The 26745-nt window shown below is 41.9% G+C and overlaps 1 protein-coding gene across 3 annotated transcripts in view; it reads left to right on the top strand.

The window, feature by feature from the left end:
- The window catches only part of stxbp5l (syntaxin binding protein 5L), a 294368-nt gene that overhangs the window by 12490 nt on the left and 255133 nt on the right, over window positions 1-26745 (top strand). For all 3 annotated transcript variants that reach the window (XM_060928664.1, XM_060928666.1, XM_060928665.1), the window contains exon 2: window positions 12411-12508. In XM_060928664.1, the coding sequence (XP_060784647.1) occupies window positions 12411-12508 (98 nt within the window). The remainder of the gene's footprint in view (window positions 1-12410; window positions 12509-26745) is intronic.

The following is a 26745-nucleotide window of genomic DNA, read 5'->3' on the forward strand; positions in this document are numbered from 1 at the left end:
TACTAGAAAAGAAAGATTTCTACAGTCTGTTTATTTGGTAAGATTATGCTAAAACATATTTCTGAAAGGACTTCAGATAAGTTAACATTATTCATGTTAGCATAACTCCATTTTTACATGCTAAATGTGTCCAAGTTAACTAGCTGCGTGTTAACGTTAGCCGTGGACAAGGCTACGGAAACTTGGTGAGCAAATCCATAGAAAGTCATTTGACTAACCAGACTGCATAGCTATTGCAATGTTATCGCTAGCTCTAAACACACAGACAACTTCATTTCAAGCTTTCTCTTGGAATAAAACATTTACCTCCCTCAATATGCTTCCGCAGGTTGGATGGCGAGTTTTTGTAGGCCGTGATGTAGTTAGTTTTCGGCAAAAAAAGCAAACATTTAAAACGAAACGGATCTTTAATCCTTTTAGAAAACTGAAACATGGGTTCTCGGTATGGCCATGAGTGCGTGCATTCCCCAGAAGAACCACCTCCTTCCGTTCTGCCATCAACTGATTGAGTTCAAATAATGCTGCTGAGAAATGACTGAACTTGATTTTACAGTCTATGGACGTGACGGGGCGGCACGGTGGTGTAGTGGTTAGCGCTGTCGCCTCACAGCAAGAAGGTCCTGGGTTCGAGCCCCGGGGCCGGCGAGGGCCTTTCTGTGTGGAGTTTGCATGTTCTCCCCGTGTCCGCGTGGGTTTCCTCCGGGTGCTCCGGTTTCCCCCACAGTCCAAAGACATGCAGGTTAGGTTAACTGGTGACTCTAAATTGACCGTAGGTGTGAATGTGAGTGTGAATGGTTGTCTGTGTCTATGTGTCAGCCCTGTGATGACCTGGCGACTTGTCCAGGGTGTACCTCGCCTTTCGCCCGTAGTCAGCTGGGATAGGCTCCAGCTTGCCTGCGACCCTGTAGAAGGATAAAGCGGCTAGAGATAATGAGATGAGATGAGATGAGATGGACGTGACGTGACCCTAGTGATTACTGATAGGCTGTCTCAGTGTCACCTGTGAAAAAAAACAATCACGTTTTAGAAAAGAAAAGAAAAAACATCCACTTTCAAAGCTGCTTCATAGTAACGAGTAAAACTTAAGTAAAGTACAGATACTCAAAAAGTGTACTTAAAGTGCCATTCCACCATTGGATGTATTCTTTGGAATAAAATACAATATATTTTGACAACATATATAAATGGTATCACTAGATAGAGAAATCTTTTAGCTTCAAAATGATATATCAAACATAATTTTTTGACAACAACAAGTATATTAATTTTGCGACCAAAGTCACCCACCCTTTTAATTTCCGCGCGTGATGTCATCGACAGGTTCCCCTTCTTGTGTACCACGTGACGTGTGACGTGGCACATATTATCAGCAATGGCGGATAGAACGCGATAAAAATAATACCAATAAATCTAGCTAATACCAATAAATCTAGCTAACTGAAAGATTAACTCAAAATTTTTCGCAATTTTTTTGGCCCCCATATACGAGGAGAAATGACTCTCTCACTTTGGGGGTTTCCTGGTCTAAAAATAGACCGACACGTGGTACACAAGAAGGGGAACCTGCTGATGACATCACGTTTCACTACCGCGCGGAAATTAAAAGGGTAGGTGACTTTGGTCGCAAAATTAATATACTTGTCGTTGTCAAAAAATTATGTTTGATATATCATTTTGAAGCTAAAAGATTTCGCTGTCTAGTCATGTTGTCATAAAATATATTGTATTTTATGCCAAAGAATACATCCAATGGTGGAATGGCACTTTACGTACAGTCCTCAAGTAAATTTACTTTGTTACTGTCCACCTCTGCAAACTTAACAACATCAGCAGCAACAGCAACAACCAAAAGCTTGTTTGAGCCCTTGAACAGTCTGTATTTATGCTTCCTGAAGCTGTTGATTGTCTTCAAATTGTCAAACTTTACCTAAAATAATGAGTATGGTGGTCAGAAGATTAGATTCTTCTGTAGCTCACCTCTTGGTCTCGTCTTGTAGTTTGACATGATACACTAATGGATACGCAAGCATGCTGTTTAATCAGGTGCTCTGAGCTCCTTCCTAATATCTTGGCTGGATTTCCATTTTGCTGCTTCGGAGCAGTTTTTGCGATAAGCTTTTCCTACATCATCTATAGCCTGTTCTCTGCTTGGCACAGAACCGCACAGAACACTAAAACTGTCGAATGACAATGAAGTGACTGAACCCTGTGGCAAACATAAGAGCCAGTAATTATTTACAACACCTTCGGTTATATTTATTTCCCTGACTTTCCAACTGGGAATTGCAGCTTTGGGTGAGACTGTAATGTATTTTCTCTGTTGGAAGTTTTTAATTATGGTCATTTCACAATTATGTGAATAAACTTTTTCAGGGTGGCTACTGTGGCGCAGTAGGTAATGTTGATTTTGCACTATTCTAAGGTCTGTGGTTCGATCCTGAAATATTCTCTCCCTATGGGTTTTGTCCCATCTTCTAAAAACTTCAGTCTCTTTGTGTGTGCCTGTTGTCAGGAGGAGTGGGTTTTTGTTCACAACCTTTATCATCTTTTGCAACTTGTTGGGTAACGTTTCAACATCCAAGAACTTGACACTTGACACTTTGAGATCAAAATGTTTCCCATTCTGATGTTTGAAGTGAACATGAACTGAAGCTCTTGATTTGTATCTGCATGATTTTATGCATTGTGCTGCTGTCGAGGGATCAGCTGATTAGACAACTGCATCGAACAGCAGGTGGACGGATGGGTGTTCCTAATAAGGTGCTGGTGAGTTTGGTTCTGATGACCAAAAGGTTGTGAGTTTAAATGCTACGACTGCCAGGTTTGTTCATTGGCCAAATGAATAAATATAAATGCTCATATCCCACTTGCGGAAATTTGTGAAGTTGTGATATGGGTCGTTGTAATGTGGACCTGCTTTTAAAGTGGGCTGATGGCTTGTGTGAGGCTCCAGTGAGGCAATGGCACACTTACTGACCCACTAAATTTACCTCATTCTCATCTGGTCTTCAGTGAAGTTTATTGAGTTTATAATCGTATTGGGTAATATCAGACTGGATATAAATAACCTGGATTACAGAATCAGGTGACAAAATCAATATTTGATTTGTAATTTACTGAATGTGGCCAGAAACTGCATTATAGCCATTACTGCAGGTGAGACAATATCAGCGAGTGGTTTGTTTCATTAAACCTAATTATTTCAGTACATTTATCAGGCACTCTTACCCAGAGCAAGGTATAACAAGGGGCTACATGATACAGTGCTCCTGGAGCAGAGAGGATTAAGGGCCTTGCTCAAGGGTCCAACAGAGGCACTTTGTAAATGCTGAAGCTTGAACCTATGACCTTCAGCTCACTAAGCCAGAGCCTTAGCCGTTGAGCCACTAGTTACAAGAGCAATAGCAGGAATGTAAATCTGGACTCAGTGATGGGATATATATGATTTAAACATATATCCATCTCCCTATCTTACCATGCAATAAACTGAGACCCATCTTGCTCTAATACACACTGTATAATTATTCAGAGATACTGGAGATCCTACCATATCTGTAATGAAGATTTTGACTTGCTAATTTTAGGTTCTTTGATCAGTAAATTAAAATGTGCATGTTTACTGATTATAATGAAGCATTATGCTAATGAGGCTGCTGTCTTTTGGATAATTAAAGTAGCATAGTGTATTTAATTAATGAAGCATAGTGTAAGCAGCGTACTATGTACATACATATACAGTGGTCCTTGAAAGTTTGTGAACCCTTAGGAATTTTCTATATTTCTGCATAAATATGAACTAAAACATCATCAGATTTTCACACAAGTCCTAAAAGTAGATAAAGAGAACCCAGGTAAACAAATGAGACAAAAACATGATACATGGCCATTTATTTATTGAGGAAAATGATCCAATATTACATATCTGTGAGTGGCAAAAGTATGTGAACCTCTAGGATTAGCAGTTAATTTGAAGGTGAAATTAGAGTCAGGTGTTTTTCAATCAATGGGATGACAATCAGGTGTGAGTGGGAACCCTCTTTTATTTAAAGAACAGGGATCTGTCAAAGTCTGATCTTCACAACACATGTTTGTGGGAGTGTATCATGGCACGAACAAAGGAGATTTCTGAGGACCTCAGAAAAAGCGTTGTTGATGCTTATCAGGCTGGAAAAGGTTACAAAACCATCTCTAAAGAGTTTGGACTCCACCAATCCACAGTCAGACAGATTGTGTACAAATGGAGGAAATTCAAGACCATTGTTACCCTCCCCAGGAGTGGTCGACCAACAAAGATCACTCCAAGAGCAAGGCATGTAAAAGTCAGCAATGTCACAAAGGACCCCATGGTAACTTCTAAGCAACTGAAGGCCTCTCTCACATTGGCTAATGTTAATGTTCATGAGTCCACCATCAGGAGAACACTGAACAACAATGATGTGCATGGCAGGGTTGCAAGGAGAAAGCCACTGCTCTCCAAAAAGAACATTGCTGCTCATCTGCAGTTTGCTAAAGATCACGTGGACAAGCCAGAAGGCTATTGGGAAAAATGTTTTGTGGATGGATGAGACCAAAATAGAACTTTTTGGTTTAAATGAGAAGCATTATGTTTGGAGAAAGGAAAACACTGCATTCCAGCATAAGAACCTTATCCCATCTGTGAAACATGGTGGTGGTAGTATCACGGTTTGGGCCTGTTTTGCTGCATCTGGGCCAGGACGGCTTGCCATCATTGATGAAACAATGAATTCTGAATTATACCAGCGAATTCTAAAGGAAAATGTCAGGACATCTGTCCATGAACTGAATCTCAAGAGAAGGTGGGTCATGCAGCAAGACAACGACCCTAAGCACACAAGTCATTCAAGAATGGTTAAAGAAGAATAAAGTTAATGTTTTGGAATGGCCAGGTCAAAGTCCTGATTTTAATCCAATCGAAATGTTGTGGAAGGACCTGAAGTGAGCAGTTCATGTGAGGAAACCCACCAGCATCCAAGAGTTGAAGCTGTTCTGTACGGAGGAATGGGCTAAAATTCCTCCAAGCCGGTGTGCAGGACTGATCAACAGTTACCGGAAACGTTTAGTCGCAGTTATTGCTGCACAAGGGGGTCACACCAGATACTGAAAGCAAAGGTTCACATACTTTTGCCACTCACAGATATGTAATATTGGATCATTTTCCTCAATAAATAAATGAGCAAGTATAATATCTTTGTCTCATTTGTTTAACTGGGTTCTCTTTATCTACTTTTAGGACTTGTGTGAAAATCTGATGATATTTGAAGTCATATTTATGCAGAAATATAGAAAATTCTAAAGGGTTCACAAACTTTCAAGCACCACTGTGACCATTAAAACAAAAATATTTACATACATGCAATCAATTGATGTGATCGGCGTGTCTGTACACATCACATTCACACTGGATGATGTTTGCGACGCCATTAAAAGAGTTTCACGCAGACGTGCTAGCTGTGCCGTCTGTAGGTTTTTATATGAGCTATCATTTTGTGCCCATTATAATATTGAGATTAAGGCTGATGACTGCAGATGTAGCACTTGTGTATTGTGTCTGTCAATTATAGCAGGTTGATTATTTTTTTTATAGCACTGGTGAAGATGCTGAAGTGCAAACAGGGCTGAACAGAATGTGCTGTACACAGAGAGAAAGACAGGGTTTCCTTTTATGCTATTCTAATGACTTTACAGAATGTTGAACAGGTTGTGATTTGTTTATGTTAAAGAAAGGTATAGCTGTGTGTGTGTGTGTGTGTATATGTGTGATAGAGAGAGAGAGAGAGCGAGAGAGAGCATTGGTTGTGGGATCTATTTTTAGATCGCGGGGACTAGATTCACCCTCCCTTCAAATCCAGGAAGCTGAGTGAATGAGAATAAGAGACAAGCAATCCTTTGTGTCTGAGGTTGATTAAGAAAATATTTTCATAGTTATGTGTGTATATTCGAATGTAGTGACTTGAAACATAATGAGAGAGAGGGAGAGAGAGAGAGGTTTTGTCAGTTTTAATCCCTGATGCACTTGTCTATCTGTACACATTCTTGCACATTCTGAAACAGATAAATAAAGTACAAGATGGCAAAAAAAAAAAACCCCAAAAACCTCCTGTGTGAAATATGTATGAGAGCTTTGTGCATTTGGGGCCAGTGGATGTATTTTTCATCTTCTCTGTACCCTATGTATATTTAATGACCAGTGACTTGGGTGCGAGCCAGCATGGGGCCTGTTAGAGGGGTCGACTCCTCCTCCGTGGGTGTGTGGAGATCCCGGGGCCTCTGTGTCTTCTTCCTGCCTTAGGCACTCACACCCTGCTGGGGCAGACAGGAGGTCAGCACCCCCCGAGTGTCAAACACTCCGGTCCGGCCCCTGATTAAAAGAGCTCCTAACACCCACTCTTACTGGAGCAGCAGGAGAGGTGTGTGTGTACGTGTTTGCGTTTGTGTGTTTAGCTCATTAAGTGCACAGTGATGAACTGCCCCGCCAATCACTTCCAAGATCAAGGTGAAAGCCACACGCAGTGATGCTCCTATCCTGTTGAGATATGGATTGTTTAAAGACTTTGCTTCTTACAAAATGCCCATTTTGACATTTTCAATAGTCTGAGTACTCGGTGAGATCTGAAACTAATTTAACACTAACATGTTCAACACAGTCTTTTATATACAAAACATAAAAGTATGGCAAAGAGAATTTATATCCAGTTTTCACATTAATAATTTGGGTTGTCACATAACACATTTATACATAATATATAATAATAAGCATTTCAGCATTTCAGGCCAGTATTGGTGCAATACCTATACTCAGTATAGCATTTAGACATGCATCAAATGTTACAGCAGTTTACACCATGGCATTTCACTGATTTTGCTGTTAAAGACACTGAAATGAGAACTCGCTTGAACTTTGAGTTTATTTATACTCACATATCACCTCAGATACACTGTACCAAGGTTATGAATGCATTTTGAGCAGAGAAACAAATTCAATTAACAACCTCACATCATTTTCTCATTTTCTTAATATGAGAGAGAGAGAGAGAGAGAGAGAGAGAGAGGAAAGTCAGAATATTGGAGCTATCAGTAATGATATGTCCCTTTAGAGCTCTCCAGGATTCAGCTCTGCCTCAGCCATCCAAAGTATCATTCTCATTCTTATTCTCATTATCCCAATAATCAGAGTGAATATATCTCATCTCATCTCATTATCTCTAGCCGCTTTATCCTGTTCTACAGGGTCGCAGGCAAGCTGGAGCCTATCCCAGTTGACTACGGGCGAAAGGCGGGGTACACCCTGGACAAGTCGCCAGGTCATCACAGGGCTGACACATAGACACAGACAACCATTCACACTCACATTCACACCTACGGTCAATTTAGAGTCACCAGTTAACCTAACCTGCATGTCTTTGGACTGTGGGGGAAACCGGAGCACCCGGAGGAAACCCACGTGGACACGGGGAAAACATGCAAACTCCGCACAGAAAGGCCCTTGCCGGCCACGGGGCTCGAACCCGGACCTTCTTGCTGTGAGGTGACAGCGCTAACCACTACACCACCGTGTATACCGGTATATATATATATATATATATATATATATATATATATATATATATATATATATATATATATATATATATATATGAGAAAGTGGTGGTGGGGGGGGGGGATGACTGCTCCTGGATTAGGTGCCAGTTCTAGAGGGTATTATGAAATTCCAGTTGAGGGAAACAAAAACATAGCACATGGATACACATGGTAGCTGTCCTCAAGCAGGGATATGCAACACATCTATCTGTGGCAGAATTCTGATTCTTGTCTGATATGTGTGTATGACAGAGAGAGAGAGAGATGAAGTTAAGAGTTTTGCAGACAGATGGGATGGGTAAGCCATGAAAACAGAAGAGAAATAGAATGAGGATGGAGAAAGGAGAGGTAAAATAATAGATGGAGAGGTAGAACAGGAGGTGGAGAGTTGGAACAGGAGGTGGAGAGTTGAAACAGGAGGTGGAGAGGTAGAACAGGAGGTGGAGAGTTGGAACAGGAGGTGCAAAGGTCGACCAGGAGGTGGAGAGGTAGAACAGGAGGTGGAGAGGTAGAACAGGATATGGAGTGAAGAAACATTAGGTGGAAGGGTAGAACATTAGGTGCAGAGGTAGAACAGGAGGTAGAGAGTTGGAACAGGAGGTGGAGAGGTAGAACATTAGGTGAAGAGGTGGAACAGGAGGTGGAGTGGAGGAAGAATAGGTGAGTCTTTTATTACAGCAAGTGTGATTAATAGTGAGAGGAGAGACAGGCACAACACAACACCACCACCACCACCACCACCACACACACACACACACACACACACACACACACACACACACACACACACACACACACACACGCACACAGGAGTGGGACAGCCACACCTATGCTTATTTATTTATTCATGTATTTATTTACAAAGCATCCAACAGTCAATTCTGCTCATTCATCCACAACCTTCCTCTAGCTTTTTCCTGACTCATGAATTATTGATAATTGGTTCTCCATAATGCAGTCAAATAACACACACACACACACACACACACACACACACACACACACACACACACACACACACACACACACACACACTATGCACAGTGTGTGTGTGTGAGAGAGTATAATGAATGAATAATATTTGAGAAACAGAGAATAAAAGTATCAGCACATACTTATGTTTATGTGTTCATCAACACATTTTTTCTCTTTATCTTGAATTCATGAACCCAAGCACTACACCATCTAAACAATCTTGTGCTAAGCTGTTTTGACAATGTCACAATTTGCGTCACTGGACTAAAGTCCCATGTGGGAAGGATTTCAATACCATCTGTAGCAGATTGCTCCCACCCCCTGGAGTTTCAGAGTCATAGGCTGGAGGAATTTAGCATCAGCCATAATAGAATAATAACACTCCTTTTATTTACAGCACTGTTTGTTAGGAATGACTCCTTTACATTTCAGCACCATGTGTTAGGGACAGCTCCCTTAGATTCCAGCGGGTTCTGGGTTTGGCTCCAGCGCACTCCTGACCCTTAGGTAAGGATAAGTGGTATAGACAAGAGATGGATGAATTCTCTGTGTTAGGGACAGATCCTTTTGAATTTCAGCATTATGTGTTCGGGATAGCTCCTGTAGATTTCAGCATTGTGTGTTGGGATAGTCCTTTTTGGGAGGCATGGTGGTGTAAGTGGTTAGCATGGTCACCTCAGAGCAAGAAGGTTCTGGGTTCAAGCCCAGCGGCTGGCGGGGGCCTTTCTGTGTGGAGTTTGCATGTTCTCCCTGTGTCTGCATGGGTTTCCTTTGGGTGCTCCAGTTTCCAAACGAAACGGTATTTCATTTGGAAAACAGTTTTCAAAATGGCGGCACTGACACCTGGCTGACACTTCACGTTTCAAAGTCTCGCACAAGCCTTGTGAAGATTGCATGGATAAGTGACGCCTGCCATGGACCAAATGAACTAAATTCAACATGGCTAAAAACCGAATAGGCTGATAAATATAATATTTAATTCCAATTAGTTGCCAATACAAGTCACGATATAAGGTTACTAAAACCGAAAACATAATTGAATAACACATTAATTAAGAAATAAATCAAGTTTAAAAATGACTTCAGTTCTCTTTTAATATCCTGCACAATAATACTTGGTATTACTCTACTGTAGACTGATGTATAGGGCTTAAATTGAGTTTGAAACAACTGTTGTATAAAGTCAACATAAAGGAGGCTAAATGCTTTGACTGTCATGCTAAATATGCTTTCTGTGTGGAGTTTGCATGTTCTCCCCGTGTCTGCGTGGGCATCTTCCAGGTGCTCCAGTTTTCACAGTCCAAAGACATGTGGTTAGGTTAATATGGGATGGCCTTGGGCTGAGGTGCTCTTGAGCAAGGCACCTAACTCTCAACTGCTCCCCGGGCGCTGTTAGCATGGCTGCCCACTGCTCTGGGTATATGTGTGTGTTCATTGCTCATGTGTGTGTGTGTGTGTGTGTGTGTGTGTGTGTGTGTGTGTGCATGTGTGTGTTCACTGCTTCAGATGGGTTAAATGCAGAGAGGAATTTCACAAGTGTGTAATGAATAAAGTTGTGCTTTCTTTCTTTCTTTCTTTCTTTCTTTCTTTCTTTCTTTCTTTCTTTCTTTCTTCTTTCTTTCTTTTATCCTTTTTTCTTTCTTTAATGTTCAGCACCATGTGTTAGGGACAGCTCCTTTAGTGTTCAGCACCGTGTGTTAGGGACAACTTATTTAGAGTTCAGCACTGTGTGTTAGGGACAGCTACTTTAAAGTTCAGCACCGTGTGTCAGGCACAGCGCCTGTAGAGTTCAGCATTGTGTGTTGAGATGGTTGCTTTAGAGTTCAGCACCGTGTGTCAGGGACAGCTCCTGTAGAGTTCAGCATTGTGTTGAGATGGTTGCTTTAGAGTTCAGCACCGTGTGTTAGGGACAGCTTCTTTAGAGTTCAGCACCGTGTGTTAGGGACAGCTTCTTTAGAGTTCAGCACTGTGTGTTAGGGACAGCTTCTTTAGAGTTCAGCACAGTGTGTTAGGGACAGCTTCTTTAGAGTTCAGCACCATGTGTTAGGGACAGCTTCTTTAGAGTTCAGCACCATGCGTTAGGGACAGCGTCTTTAGAGTTCAGCACCGTGTGTTAGGGACAGCTTCTTTAGAGTTCAGCACAGTGTGTTAGGGACAGCTTCTTTAGAGTTCAGCACCGTGTGTTAGGGACAGCTTCTTTAGAGTTCAGCACCATGCGTTAGGGACAGCGTCTTTAGAGTTCAGCACCGTGTGTTAGGGACAGCTTCTTTAGAGTTCAGCACAGTGTGTTAGGGACAGCTTCTTTAGATTTCAGCACAGTGTGTTAGGGACAGCTTCTTTAGAGTTCAGCACCATGCGTTAGGGACAGCTTCTTTAGAGTTCAGCACAGTGTGTTAGGGACAGCTTCTTTACAGTTCAGCACCACATGTTAGGGACAGCTTCTTTAGAGTTCAGCACCATGTGTTAGGGACAACTCCTAAGCATTATGGACAGCTCTTATGTATTTCACCAGAGTGAAAAACTCCCTGACTAAAAGCTTGGAAGGTCCTCTGTTAATCCTGCCATTGAACTCCTCCTGATAGTTTTTGTCCATTCATTCAGTCCAATTGAACAGTACTAATTGCCCACTTTTGATGTGATGAATTGAAAGCTAAAAAAGACAAGTCTTAGAACTTGTGTATATTTTATTCACTGAAATGATTTCAGTGCAAGCAAATTTTCTGTTATTCACAAAAATCATCCTCCAAACAAAGTCCACATTCAGAGTGCCACATGTGAGATGCTCTCTATACAGCCACATTAATAAAGTTTGTGATTCTCTGTCATTGTCTTTTGTGTATATTTCCAACCTAAATTGTAACTTAAAAGTTTCTCTGTTCTTTGGATAGTGAAGCTTTTTTTTTCTTCTTCCCGAAGAAGTTCTACTTGGATAAGCTGGGATAATACTCTATTCTAGTTGTATACATACAGCCTCTAGGGTTGCACTAGAAACACAAACCAGATTGGATTTTGTCTCACTTTTTAAACCTGATTAATAAATAAATTCAGAAGAACATTGTGATGTCGAGGTGCTATTGTTTGAAATTTTCACAGGAACATAGGATAGTCTACAGTATCATTGTATCCATCCACTATTTAAAACATACGAGTGGATGGTGAAATAAAAAAAAACTTATATAAAACCAAAAACCAAAGGGAAAGAGAAAGTCACATTCAAGTCGAATCCCCAAAATGCGTCTTAGAAAGAATAATTTTTCACAAAATTCTTACCTTCTCAGTACTGATCATATGAAAGAAAGAAAAAAAATCTGTTGCTTAGCCAAAACTAGATAGGTGTTTTGTTGATTTGTGCTCAGCAATGCCATGTTCTTATGTGCTCTTGATGGCCACTGTGTCTGAACAGTTAGGAACATGCTCGGAGTGGAAGCAGAGTTGCAGTGTAATATGTTTACCACAGTAGCAGATTACACAGCCAAAGAGCTTTCAGTGTAGGCAGAGCTCCATGAACAGGGAAATGGTGGCTGCTGTAGTATGATACAGGACAAGTCCAGAGAGAGGGGGTTGTAAAAATTTTGGGAAGTTGATGCTGGACACAAAAGGAGTGAAAACAACTGGAGCAACTTCTAACTGTGACTAACTGTGAAACCATTACACACCACTGTTACAACCTTATGATGATGTGTAAATAATCTCTTGGAGTAAATAAATCAAGGTAATTAAATTCACTCCTAGTATCTGACCTGGACACATGAATTATGAATGTATGACTTGACTTCAAAGCTTCAGTGGTTAAAGTCTGCATATAAACATATTGGTGTTGCTCTGCTCTTCTCCAGACTGTGCGTCATGGCTTCCCCTACCAGCCCACAGCTCTAGCGTTTGACCCTGTGCAGAAGATTTTGGCTATTGGATCTCGCTCTGGAGGAGTGCGCATGTATCCTTTTCCTTTGTGATCCATAGTATTGTTTTTTGGCTCTGTGAACACATGGTACCTGTGAGAAGATGCTGCTGGAGGTAAGAGAGAACTCTGCTCTGTCTATCCTGCCTGAGGGAATCCCCACGGTCCACAGCTCAGTCTGACCATTTAACTAACTCTCAGGGGTGGAGAGACAGAAACATGGACAGATATAGACACATGTCTGGGGGAGGCATTCTGAGAAGTTCTCTGTGTGGGTGAACTCATAAATCACTAGTGCACTTACACACAGTCAGGTCTGTCATTAGATGATGAAATTTGGTGTAGTGTAGTGTAGTGGTGTGGTGTGGAGTGGTGTGGTGTGGAGTGTAGTGGAGTGGTGTGTTGTGTAGTGGAGTGGAGTGGTATGTAGTGGAGTGGAGTGGTGTGGTGTGGTGTGTAGTGGAGTGGTGTGGTGTGTAGTGGAGTGGTGTGTTGTGTTGTGCAGTGGAGTGGAGTGGAGTGGTGTGGTGTGGAGTGGAGTGGAGTGGTGTGTAGTGGAGTGGTGTGTAGTGGAGTGGTGTGGTGTGTAGTGGAGTGTAGTGGTGTGGTGTGTTGTGTTGTGTTGTGGAGTGGAGTGGAGTGGAGTGGAGTGGAGTGGAGTGGTGTGTAGTGGAGTGGAGTGGTGTGGTGTGGTGTGGTGTGGAGTGTAGTGTAGTGGAGTGGAGTGGTGTGTAGTGGAGTGGTGTGGTGTGTAGTGGAGTGTAGTGGTGTGGTGTGTTGTGTTGTGGAGTGGAGTGGAGTGGTATGTAGTGGAGTGGTGTGGTGTGGTGTGGTGTGGAGTGGAGTGGAGTGGAGTGGAGTGGAGTGGAGTGGTGTGTAGTGGAGTGGTGTGGTGTGTAGTGTAATGTAGTGTAGTGGTGTGGTGTGTTGTGTTGTGGAGTGGAGTGGAGTGGAGTGGTGTGGTGTGGTGTGTAGTGGAGTGTAGTGGTGTGGCATTTGAGCATTACAGTGATATTATTATCAACTTTTGTCCAAAATGAAGAATATTGGTTATGTGCCTACAGATGTCTGAGATTTCTCTCTGTCTCTCTTTCATCCCCCCTCATTCCCCCTCTCTCATTCCTCTGTCTCTCTCTCATCCCCTTCATTCCCCCCATTCCTTTCTCTCTCTCTCATTCCCCCTCTCTCTTATTCCTCTCTCTCATTCCCCTCTCATTCCCCCTCTCTCACCCCTCTCTCTCATTCCCCCCTCTCTCATTCCTCTCTCATCTCCCCCCTCATCCCCCCTCATTCCCCACTCTCTCATGTCCCCCCTCATCCACCCTCTCATTCTCCCCTCTCTCTCACCTCCCCCTCATCCCCCACTCTCTCTCATTCCCCCTCTTTCTCTCATCCCCCTCTCTCATTCCCCCATCCCCCCTCATCTCCTCTCTCTCTCATTCCCCCTCATTCCCCTCTCTCTCTCATTCCCCCATTCCCCCTCTATCTCTCTCATCCCCCCTCTTTCCCCCCTCTCATCTCCCCCCTCATTCCCCGCCCTTTCTCATTCCTCCTCTCTCATTCCCCTCATTCCCCACCCTCTCTTATTCCCCCTCTCTCATCCCCCTCATTCCCCCTTCTCTCTCATCCCCCATCCCCCCTCTCATCCCCCCTCATTCCCTGCCCTCTCTCATTCCCCTTCTCTCATCCCCCTCATTCCCCCTCTCTCTCATCCTCCCTCATTCCCCCTCACTCATTCCTCTCTCTCTCTCTCTCTCTCTCTCTCTCTCTCTCTCTCTCTCTCTCACACACACACACACACACACACACACACACACACACACACACACACACACACACACACACATTCCCTTCTCTCTCTCATTCCCTTCATTCCTCTCTCTCTCTCTCTCTCTCTCTCTCTCATCCCCCCATTCCCCCCTCATCCCCCCCAGCAGAACAGTATATTTAGTTGTTGCTTGGAGCACTGTATTGATCTAGAATGTCCCAAGTTAAACACTGCAGTATTGATTGTCAGCTTTTCTGGCTACTTTGTATATGCACAATCTGCAGATCATTCCTGTAGACAAACACACAGCTTAATGGTTGTGGGTTTATGCAGGTGTGTCCCAGATTGGGGACTGTATGCTTCTGGCATGTAGTAATGCACAGGAAAGACAAATGACAAAACAAACTCTGTGTGCGTGTGTGTGTGTGTGTGTGTGTGTGTGTGTGTGTGTGGCTACTGAAGCTCTACAGTTACTTGTGTGTTACTGTTCTTTTGGATGATCTGATTCACCCCAAACTTCCTGCAGAGGCTTCCTGTGTGTGCAGTGTAGTTTCTGTCGAAGTGAGAATCATAGTAAGGTCGTCTTTTCAACAGGAGGCAGGGGGAGGGAGTGTAATAGAATACTCGTCTGTGACTGGCAGTCACTTCTCATCAGAGCACACACCAGTGGAAAAAAGAGCAAGAGAGAGAGAAGGAAAGAGAGGGAAGAAAGAGTGAGAAAGTGAGAGATGCAGACAGACTGAGAGAGGGAAAGAGAGGAAGGGAAAAGTGAAAGTTGGAGCAGAAAAGTGAAGAAAGATGATGCTGTAAAGTATAAGAGCAGTAAGATGAGCAGGGCTAAGACAGAAACCATTTAGTGGTATAGGTGTGTGTGTGTGTGTGTGTTCATGACAGAGAGAGAACATGAGCTGAAGCTGGTTTTATTGTCAGGCGCATCACGTACGAGTTCACTGCAGCTTCTCTTGTTAATATCAGAATGATTCTCTCTCTCTCTCTCTCTCTCTCACACACACACACACACACACACACACACACACACACACACACACACACACACACACACACACACACACTCCTATGTGTCATGTTATGTTAGATGTGTACGGTACTTCTACACTTACTAATAAAAGCATTTTCCAGCTCTGCTATTAACAGGTTATGGGGTTACCCTTGTTTATTCTCTCTCTCTCTCTCTCTCTCTCTCTCTCTCTCTCTCTCTCTCTCTCTCTCTCTCTCTCTCCTCTTATATCCCTCCATCACTACTCTTCTCCTCTCTTCTATTTCAACACAGGGACACATTTTGAATGATGAGGGAGGAATATGATGTTAATCTCATCCCTAATAACTGCTACACAGCTGCTGTCTACTAAAAAGAACTCACAAAACAAACAAACAAACAAACAAACAAACAAACAAACAAACAAACAAACAAACAAAAACAACAATAACATTAAAACAATGCTTACAGTTATACATCTACAGGTTTCACTGCACTTACTATATTATTAATAATAATGATAATAATAATAATAGCTGAATAAGGGGTGGCACGGTGGTGTAGTGGTTAGCGCTGTCGCCTCACAGCAAGAAGGCTCTGGGTTTGAGCCCAGCGGCCGGCGAGGGCCTTTCTGTGCGGAGTTTGCATGTTCTCCCCGTGTCCGCGTGGGTTTCCTCCGGGTGCTCCGGTTTCCCCCACAGTCCAAAGACATGCAGGTTAGGTTAACTGGTGACTCTAAATTGAGCGTAGGTGTGAATGTGAGTGTGAATGGTTGTCTGTGTCTATGTGTCAGCCCTGTGATGACCTGGCGACTTGTCCAGGGTGTACCCCGCCTTTCGCCCGTAGTCAGCTGGGATAGGCTCCAGCTTGCCGGCGACCCTGAACAAGATAAGTGGTTATGGATAATGGATGGATGGATGGAATAGCTGAATAATAATATAGGAATTTAAGGGGTTAAAACATGCAAATACAGACAAACATGAGCTTCCACCATGAACACAAGCAAGCAAACACAAACTCTCTAGCAATCATGGAATGATGGATGCTGTAGAATTCTATTAAAATGTAGTTGCTGTGGTTTACATCACTTACACTGTGTCTTCACTGAGAGTCTGTTCAAGGAAAAGAAAGACTGAACAAACTGGTCATTACAACAACAGACTTCATATTTACCACAATATTGTGATTGTAGTTTTCTGTAAATAAATCTATTATACAGTATATCTAATCCTATTTCTATAAATAACTTCTTCTTCTTCTGGCTGCTCCCGATTAGAGGTCACCACAGCGGATCTTTTATCTCCATTGCTCCGTCTTCTGCATCCTTCTGTACCACACCTGCCACTTTCATGTCCTCTCTCACCACATCCATGTATCTCCTCTTTGGCCTTCCTCGTTTTCGTGTGCCTGGCAGCTCCATCCTCAACATTCTCCTTCCAACATGCTCTGCATCTCTTCTCAGGATGTGCCCGTACCATCTCAGTCTCATCTCTCTTAGCTTCATTCCCAAGCTCTCCACATGTGCTGTCCCTCTGATGTGCTCGTTCCTTATCCTGTCAAACCTCCCGTCGCCAACCTTAACATCCTCAACTCCGCCACCTCCAACTCTGCCTCCTGTCTCTTCATTAAGGGTACGGGCTCCAATCCATACATCACAGCTGGTCTCACTACTGTCTTATACATCTTACCTTTCACTTTTGCTGGGACTTTCCTATCACAAATGACTCCCAAAATCCTTCTCCAACTGCTCCACCCTGCCTGCACTCTCTTTCTCACCTCACTATCGCAGACCCATTTTCCTGCACAGTTGACCCCAGGTACTTGAATTCACCAACTTTCTTTACGTCTACTCCTTGCATCTTCACTACACTCTCATCCCCATTCTCATTGATGCACATGTATTCTGTTTTGCTACTGCTCACCTTCATTCCTCTTTGTTCCAATGCATACCTCCATCTCTCCAAACCCAACTCAACCTCCTTTCTACTTTCACCACATATCACAATATCATCCGCAAACATCACGTTCCATGGTGACTCTTGCCTCAATTCCTCCATCAAGCTATCCATATGGCAAACAAGAAAGGACTCAAAGCAGAAATAACACAAATATAAAACAGACAGAAAGAGATACCTGATAGAATCTCACTTACGTTCCTTTAAAGTTGTCCAGATGCGAAAGTTCCGGATAAAGAAATATATGTTATTTACCAGCTGGGAGATCCATATCGTGAAATACCATGACCGAGGTCTTGAAAGTACTGACTGGGGCCCTCTGGGCTGAGGTCAGTATTCAAGGCCGAGGTCACGGTATTTCACCATACGGACCGACCATAAGCTGGTAAATAACATATTTATTTTTTCTTTACCAAATTCTAACAGAAAACGAGAGCGCCCGAAAGGGAAAACCGAGCCGAGCCAGCATTTTGAATCCTCATTCACGGCTGTAATGCAAATTGCTTCCTCCTCGGTATACAAGTGCACTTCCATGGCAGGAAAAAAACTACATTTTGCCGCCTATGTAGTCCCCTATTTATACAAAATTGAGTCATTCAGGATTCAGCCATGTTTTTGCTCGGCGTTAGCAACAGTTACAGGTTTTTAGCTTTCTCCTGAAATGTTTTCTTTTATTTCTTCCTCCTCAGGGTAGTAAAACTCGCTTTCACTGTGAACACTGTCGTTATCGCTATCCATGCTGTAAAATTAATGCTATTCTCCTGAGATATGCGAAAATAAATGTTGACAAAAATTGCTACTATGTTTGTTGTTGTTGTGAACGAGCGAGTCGCCAGTGGTCCATAACCGGGGTCCGTAACTGGGGTCCGTATCATAGGATACGGACCCGCTTGCCAGCCAATCAGAGCGCAGGATTTGATGGAAACCAGACTGCGAAAAAAATAAGACAAATTATTACAGACACCGTACTGAGAAACTATTTATAGAAAGTTCTTTGTGTAAGATTTTCAATGGACTATACCATACGTGTCAAACTCAAGGCCTGAGGCCAAACAGCCCTCTGTGTGGTAGGATTTACGACTTAACATTTCCACATTTTCTAGAATTCTCTTCAGATCTGTTGTAGTGTAGCGACTGCCATCGAGGGCTCACATCTCACTGCTGAAACATTGATTAACACCAGAACCTACTGTACCCGCTGCCTCTGTAAGTCACACCCATATCTAAAAATGATTCAGAGGTGTTGGCAGGAATTACTTCCAGTGGGAAATACAAATGAAAATCATGATTGTTTTCCTGACCTGGACAAGTAACTTGGTAAGTGTGACATGCTCGTGTCAGACAGCAGGAGGAGCAGTGATGGCAAGAATTTTTTTTATTGAATCATTTAAGGCACAATCGACCATCAAACAACCTCATCATATTACTTAGGACTACATTTGTGAAAATTTGAGCAGTTTTGCACTGAACACTTGACAACTCCAGCAAAACAGACTTCATATGCTGTAAAAACTGTAATGAATTCAGAAATGACTGATTTTCAGGTTTTCTAATATTTATAAGTTGCTTATAATCTCATACCAGTCAAAAGTTTGGACACACCTTCTAATGGAATGTTTTTTTTTCTCCTTTATTTTTATTAATTAAAATACACTTCTTCATGTTTTAAAGTAATGATGGATGTCATTTCTTTTTACTTAGTTGAGCGGTTCTTGACATAATATGGATTACTACAGTTGTGGTATGGAATAGGGCTATTTACTGTATTATTATTATTTACTGTTTGATCTCAAACACATTACGAAGGCAAGAAATTGCACTAATTAACTTTTTTATGAGGCATACCTGTTCATGGAGGCTTTGCACCATTATGTGACCCCATAGCAACTATGCCACCATGACAGGGGGTACGCTTGTAGTGCTTCATTCAGCCGAGTTAGTTGTTATTGATCAGTATGGGAAGGTTTTCTGCGTTTTTGGATGTACAAATAGTTTTGAATGAAACAGAGACATCAGATTTTTAAAATTTACCAAAAGTAATTCATCATCAGGGGAAAAACTAGAGAAATTTCTAAACGTAGAAGGGAAAAATGGGGGGTGGGGTGGGGGGGGACATTCAGCGGGACTCTGTGTCAAAAGGAGAGGTCAAAAACCCTATGGTGTACTCACTTCATTTCCACAAAGGTAAGAATAAAAAAAAATATATTTCACAAGTGCAGTGCAGTGCTCATTTTTATACAGTGAAGTGAACATGAGCTTCAACACAGCAGCTCTGCAGAGCCTAACCTTCACCAGGACTTAAAGTGCATTTATATTTGGGGGTCCTTCAGAGCACATTGTGCGTGCGCTTAGGACCCAGTCATTATGGGAAACACCTGATGCTGATTTGTGCATAATCAGCACACTGTTTTCACAGAGACTTTGTGAAGTCTTCTGTCAGGTATGTGATGGTAGATGGGTCTAAGTGCAGGAAGAGTGTTAGTAGCAGGTGTGATATTTACAAAAACGAAACTGAAAGCACAGTCATAAACATGGCTTGAAAGAAACGTGACCGTGACAATGATAATACTTCACAAAGCCTCTGTGTCCTTATGTGCATGCACTGATTGCATTCAAATCAGCATCAGGTGTTTCCCATAATGACTGGGTCCCAAGTGCACGCACAACGCACTCCGAAGGATCCCTGAATGTAAATGCGCTTTAAGTCTCGGTGAAGATTAGGCTCTGCAGAGCTGCTGTGTTGAGGCTCATGTTCACTTCACTGTATAAGAATGAGCACTGCACTGCAGTTGTGAAATATATATATTTTTAAAAATTCTTACCTTCATGGAAATGAACTGAGTATACCACAGGATTTTTAACCTCTCCTTTCGACACCGAGTCCTGCTGAATGTTTTTTCCCGCCATTTTCCCCTTCTACATTAAAAAACAAACAATTTCTCTAGTTTTTCCCCCTGATGATGAATTACTTTTGGTAAATTAAAAAAAATCTGATTTTTTTTTCATTCAAAACAATTTCTATATCTAAAAACGCTGCAAAACCTTTCCATACTGATCGATAACAACTAACTCAGCTGAATGAAGCACTACAAGCGTGCCCCCTGTCATGGTGCCCTAGTTACCGTTGCTGTGGGGTCATGTGAGCTGGTTAAGATAATGCCAATAGTGTGCAAAGTGTCATCAAGGTAAATGGTGGCTACTTCGAAGAATCTAAAATATGAAACATATTTTGTTTTTGTTTTTTTAACATTTTTTTCTTTACCACATAATTCCATATATGTTCCTTGTGGTATTTCATAGTTTTGACGACTTCAGTATTGTTCTACAATGTAGAAAATCATCAAAATACAGAAAAACCTATGAATGAGTAGGGGTGTCCAAACTTTTGACTGGTACTCTACTTCCTCGTTACCCAGTTGCACTTATTGATGACATAGTACACAGTTATAGAAGGGAAATTATTTATTATTGCACTATCCAGTGTCACTCAGATGAGGATGGGTTCTCTTTTGAGTCTGGTTCCTCTCAATGTTTCCTCTTCATGTCGTCTCAGGGAGTTTTTCCTTGCCATCATCACATCTGGCTACTCATTTGGGTTAAACTGATAAATTGAATTTTTATAACGAGAATTTATATATTTCTGCAAAGCTGCTTTGTGACAATGTCCATTGTTAAAAGCGCTATACAAATAACATTGAATCGAATTGAATATTAATAAGCTATAACATATAACAACACATAATAACTGTCATAAAATACCTGTTTGACATAACATTAATAAAAAGGGGAATTACACCTTGCATTATAAATCCTGATCTACTTTTATTTTCCTCTTGCTACAGTAAACATACAGGGGGCGACTTCATTCTCTCACCACATCTTTGTGTTTATAGTGTGGTTATTACCTCGCCCACGATGGAGTAAGCGGGGTGAGGTATTGTAATCAGTGCGGGTTGTTTGTTTGTTTGTTTGTGTGTCTGTCTGTTAACAATCTAGCATCTAGACGGTTGCACCGATTGACTTCAAATTTTCAGAATAGGTGGGTAATGGTCCGTAGATTACCTGATTAAATTTTGGGGGCAATCAGGTCAAGGTGAAAGTCAAGGTCACCAGAAAGGTCAACCTTTCGGTCAAAATAACATATTTTCCATTATAACTCAAAAACGGTTGCCGATAGACAAATGTTTACTATTAAGGCCTCTGCATGCTCTTGCGACAAGGCTTTCGCAGGTAGCTTTTCGCAGACAGTTGTAATTTATTGTTGAGCGGGGAGTAATAGGCGTGCGCGATGTTATTCACCGCCACAACGCAAGGGGGCGCGAAGTCGCTAGGAGTAGTTGGTGGGTGTGGTTAGTGGAGTGTTTATCCTCCGGTTACTTATAATGACTAGAACTTTTTTTTTATAATGACTAGAACTGGAGTCGTATAGATGTACGTACTTCCTCAATCAACCGCTCTTCGTGCTGCTCCATCTTCGCTCGCGTTTTTAAAAATGCCGGTCGTGAAAACAAACCAAACCGGGAAAGTAGGGAAGCGGAATTGCGTGTACAGCGGATGTAGAGTGGACCAATCAGAGCCCTCTTGTCTGCGGCGCTGTCTGCGAGGCTTCTGCGGTGGTCACAATTTTTGGGAGGTGCGCGCAGAGCGTCTGCGAAGGTGGGGGGTGGGCTACGCAGACACTGTCTGCGACGCTATCTGCGAGGAGTGGGTTGTCAGCATAAATTGGCCTTCATGAGCATATAGGAACTCCCATATGGCCTTTCATTTGGCACTATGATCTTTGACCTTAAGTGACCTTGAAAGGTCAAACTCAAGGTCACAGATTTTCAGAGGGTTGTAACTTGAAAACGGTTGATGGTAGACAGATATTTACCATTATCAATTTCTAGGAAGTGCCATATGGGCTTTCATTTGGCACCATGATCTTTGACCTTGAGTGACCTTGAAAGGTCAAATTGAAGGCCATGGGTTTTCATAGGGCTATAACCTGACAACTGATGATTGAGAAATATTACCATTATCAACATAAGTATAAAATAAGTGTTGCTGGGCAAGGTTTGTTTTGCCTGGCAGCACTTGTTTGGTTAGGAGCTTTCAAACAGAAATGGGAAAATGCATGATTCTAACTGGTTAAGCTTGTTTCTCACCATAACAGCTGGTAGCTAATTAAATGTGATTAAACAAAGGAATACGTTCATTAAAAACTTTAATCCATGTCACAAATGTTGTTCCATAATAGTACATATAATTAAATAGCTTCTGTTGGTTCTTTTTTCCCCAGAAACATCCGATTTTAACTTCAGAGCCAGTTATTGGAGTTCATCAGTAGAACAAATAAAGTTAAAATAATGTTGAATATAAAAAAAAGTTTAAAAAGTGGTAATAGTCTTAAAAATCTAAGACTTTTCCCTGGGAGGAACGGATCTTTACCATGATTTAATTCCTTATTCCCCTGAGTCCCTCTGTCTCAGTTAAGAGGTCAGTTATCTCTCTCTCTCTCTCTCTCTCTCTCTCTCTCTCTCACACACACACACACACACACACACACACACACACACACACACACACACACAGACATTAATTAGATGTGACTGAAGTTGATTTACAGACACCATTTACAGACACCATTAGATATATGGAACTTGTACCACTGGAAAACCCCACCCCCACCCATTCAGACTGATAGTGGACATATAAAACCTTCAGACTTTCCTGTACTCAAGATGAATAGTGATGTACATACAGAAGACAATACTTAGACCTGAAACAAAACTCAGGCCCTGTCCACACGGCAACGGATTCAGGTGAATCTGATAAAATTTTTTATCGTTTCGGCCTGGCGTCCACACGGCACCGGCGTTTTGGGTGCCCCAAAACGATATTTTTTGAGAACGGGTTCCAGAGTGGAAAAATCTGGCAATGGCGCCATTGCGAAGTCGTCTGGATGAGTAGAACGGATTTGTTTACGATGACGTCACAACCACATGACTAGAACAAGCAGCACTCTCACGCGCATCATTCGTAACAACAACAGCAACAATGGCGGTCCCCAGAGTAGTAGTAGTTTCAGTGCTGCAGTCGCTGCTAAGTTTATTCGCATTATTGAAGCAAAATGTACAGGTGTTATACCAACTAGGCGAGCGGCAGAGACGCTTACACGACCACACGTGTCAGATTCTTTTAAACCCACCACGCCGTGTAACTAGATGGGCCAAAAGAAGAAGATTTTGGTTGAGACCTGGAAGACCCTTCAACAGACTGTTTTGTATGAACCACTGCATTGCATTCACTTTTGTATACAGCTTTTCTTTTAAATAAACAAGTAACTGGACCATTTCTTGAATTTCTTTTTTTTATTGGATAAGACTGCTTTTCAAAATGTTCACACACAATATAAAAAGTTATATAAATTATATAAAAATGCTTTTCAAAATGTTCACACACAATAAGAAAATTAAGTTATATAAAACTATGCACACTAATAAAACTAATTTGTACACACAGAAGGCACGATTTCCTTGCGTAGTCGCAGCCATCTTCTTCTTGTTGTTGTGTGCTTGTTCCTGTGAGTGCTTCACGCCGGGTAGAAGAAGGGGTTTATGCGCATGCGTCCTACTTCTTCTGTTGTTCTGGTGTCTCCGATGGGACCGTCTTACAGCGCACGTAGAGGTGTGGCATGTGTATTGCATCGTTTTCAGCAAGCGTTGCGTTGCCATATGTACCTGATATTTTACTGATCCGTTGCCCATGTGTACGCGATATTTTTTTTAATAAAATCTCGTTGCCGTTGTTGTGTGGATGTAGCCTAAAGGTGCTTGTTTTGGATCTCACTACACCAAGCAATCCATAACCCCAAATCAGAAAAAGTCAGGACAGTATGTTGGAATTGAAATTAAAACTGAAAACAATGATTTGTAAATAATCTTTGACCTTTACTGCACTCAGCACAATAAAGCAGCACATTATATGATGTTTTACTTCATGAATTTTATTGTTTTTTCAAAATAAATGCATTTCAGTTTTGATTCTTGCAACACATTTAAAAAAGTTGGGACAGTAAAGCATTCATCACTTTTTAATGTTGCTGTTCTTTCTCACAACACTTAAAGATGTTTAGGGACTGAAGACACCAAGTGATGATGTGTTTCAGGTGTTATTTTGTCCCGTTCATCCTGCAAACAGGTCTTAAGGTATACAACAGTACAGGGTCATCATTGTCACATTTTTCATTTCAAAATTCACCACACATTCTCTATTAGGGACAGAGGGGACAGGCACCCTCTTCTTCCACAGTCCTGCCTTTGCAATGTATGCAGAATGTGGTTTTGCATTGTCTTGTTGAAATCTCCCTGGAAAAGATGGCGTCTTGAAGGCAATGTATGTTGCTCTAAAATCTCAATGTACTTTTCTGCATTAATGCTGCCATCACAGACGTGTCGGTTACCTTTGACAAGGGCACCGACACAACCCCATACCATGACAGACCCTGGCTTTTGGACTTGTTGCTGGTAACAATCTGGATGGTCCTTTTTATCTTTGGTCCAGAGCACACAGTGTCCATTTCTTCCAAAAAAAGACCTGGAATACTGATTTGTCTGACCACAGTACATGTTTCCACTATGTGATGGTCCATCCCAGAGGTCTCCGAGCTCAGAGAAGTCAACAGTGCTTCTGGACACGGTTAACATAAGACTGACTTCCTTTCTGCACAGTAAAGTTCTGTATTGTAGTGCTTGACAAAGGTTTGCCAAAGTAATCCCAAGTCCATGTGGTTACATCAGCTATAGATGAGTAATGGTTCTTGATGAAGTGCTGTTTGAGAAATCAGAGATCATGGGTGTTCAGCTTAGGCTTGCACCCTTGTCCTTTATGCACCAAAATTCTTCCAGATTCCTTGAATAGTTTAATGATATGATGCACTGCAGAGGATGAAATATCCAAATCCCTTCCTGTCTTTCTTTTGTCACAGTTTGGCTCAAGACTGTGACAAAAATAGGAGACAACATGAGAGGTGGAATATAGAAAAAGATGATTTATTTAAAAAATATATATAGATTTACAAAAATAAAGGCAAATCAATCTAAAACCAAAAACGCTTCTGCTGTCGTCTGGTCTGCTGGCAATGCAGAATTACCTCAGACAGATCATGCAGGCGGGTGAGTGGAGCGAAAGACCAACTGCAGCCCAGGTGTAGCAGCTGATGGCCAGCCACTCTGCACAACCCTGCAACACACACTCCAGACAAAGACAGGGACACTTACTGCCCTGATGGAACACTACAGCCCACAGGGGGACAGTAACACAGGCACCGTGACACTTTGAGGAACATTGCTTTTAAAGATTTCAATTATTTTCTCAAACATCTGTTGACAAACTGGAGATCCTCAGCCCATCTTTTCTCCTCAAACACGAGGCCTTTCCTGGATACTGATCTTGTACCAAATCATGATTGCAGTCACCTGTTGCCATCACCTGTTTCGAATCACATCATTATTTAATTGTTTTACCTCATTACTAGTCCGAAATTACACCCATCCCAATTTTTTTGGAATGTGTTGCAGGTCTGAAATGCAGGAATGGATGTATATTACCAAATGAAATGAAGTTGATGAGACAAAACATGAAATATCTCGAGTTCATACGGTCTGCAGTGAAATACATCTCGTCTCATCTCATTATCTCTAGCCGCTTTATCCTGTTCTACAGGGTCGCAGGCAAGCTGGAGCCTATCCCAGCTGACTACGGGCGAAAGGCGGGGTACACCCTGGACAAGTCGCCAGGTCATCACAGGGCTGACACATAGACACAGACAACCATTCACACTCACATTCACACCTACGGTCAATTTAGAGTCACCAGTTAACCTAACCTGCATGTCTTTGGACTGTGGGGGAAACCGGAGCACCCGGAGGAAACCCATGCGGACACGGGGAGAACATGCAAACTCCGCACAGAAAGGCCCTCGCCGGCCACGGGGCTCGAACCCGGACCTTCTTGCTGTGAGGCGACAGCGCTAACCACTACACCACCGTGCTACCCCATTGAAATACAAGTCAAAGTAAATTTTGAAATCACTGCTTTCTTTTTTTTTTAGTTTGCATTTTCCATACTGTCCTAACTTTTTTTTTTATTTGGGATAGTATTATTGAATGCAGAAAAAATAAGGTCTGATTTTAAAAAAAAAGAGAAGATTTAGAATACAAAGCTTATAAAAATGTTTAATGAAACATCTGTAGCTCTAATGTTCTGTTCAGGCAGAGTTAGTGCTTTAGTAGCATGTCAGCGCTGCATTTAAACTAGCAGTGCTAAACTGGATGCTCCTGTATAAATATCAATATTAATATAATAAATAAAAAAAAAATAGTAAGTCAGAAAATTGAAAAAAAAAGGAATTAGCAAGGTGACTAGCAGTTCATTCCATAATGGTGAATAAGTGTAGTTGTTTACTCTAACAGTGCCATGATGTTGTATAAGAAGTAAAGGTCATTCTGTTATTAATAGTGACAAAGGGCTTCTCTCTCTCTCTCTCTCTCTCTCTCTCTCTCTCTCTCTC

Source organism: Neoarius graeffei, chromosome 9 (assembly GCF_027579695.1).
Source record: "Neoarius graeffei isolate fNeoGra1 chromosome 9, fNeoGra1.pri, whole genome shotgun sequence".
Lineage (NCBI taxonomy): Eukaryota > Metazoa > Chordata > Actinopteri > Siluriformes > Ariidae > Neoarius > Neoarius graeffei.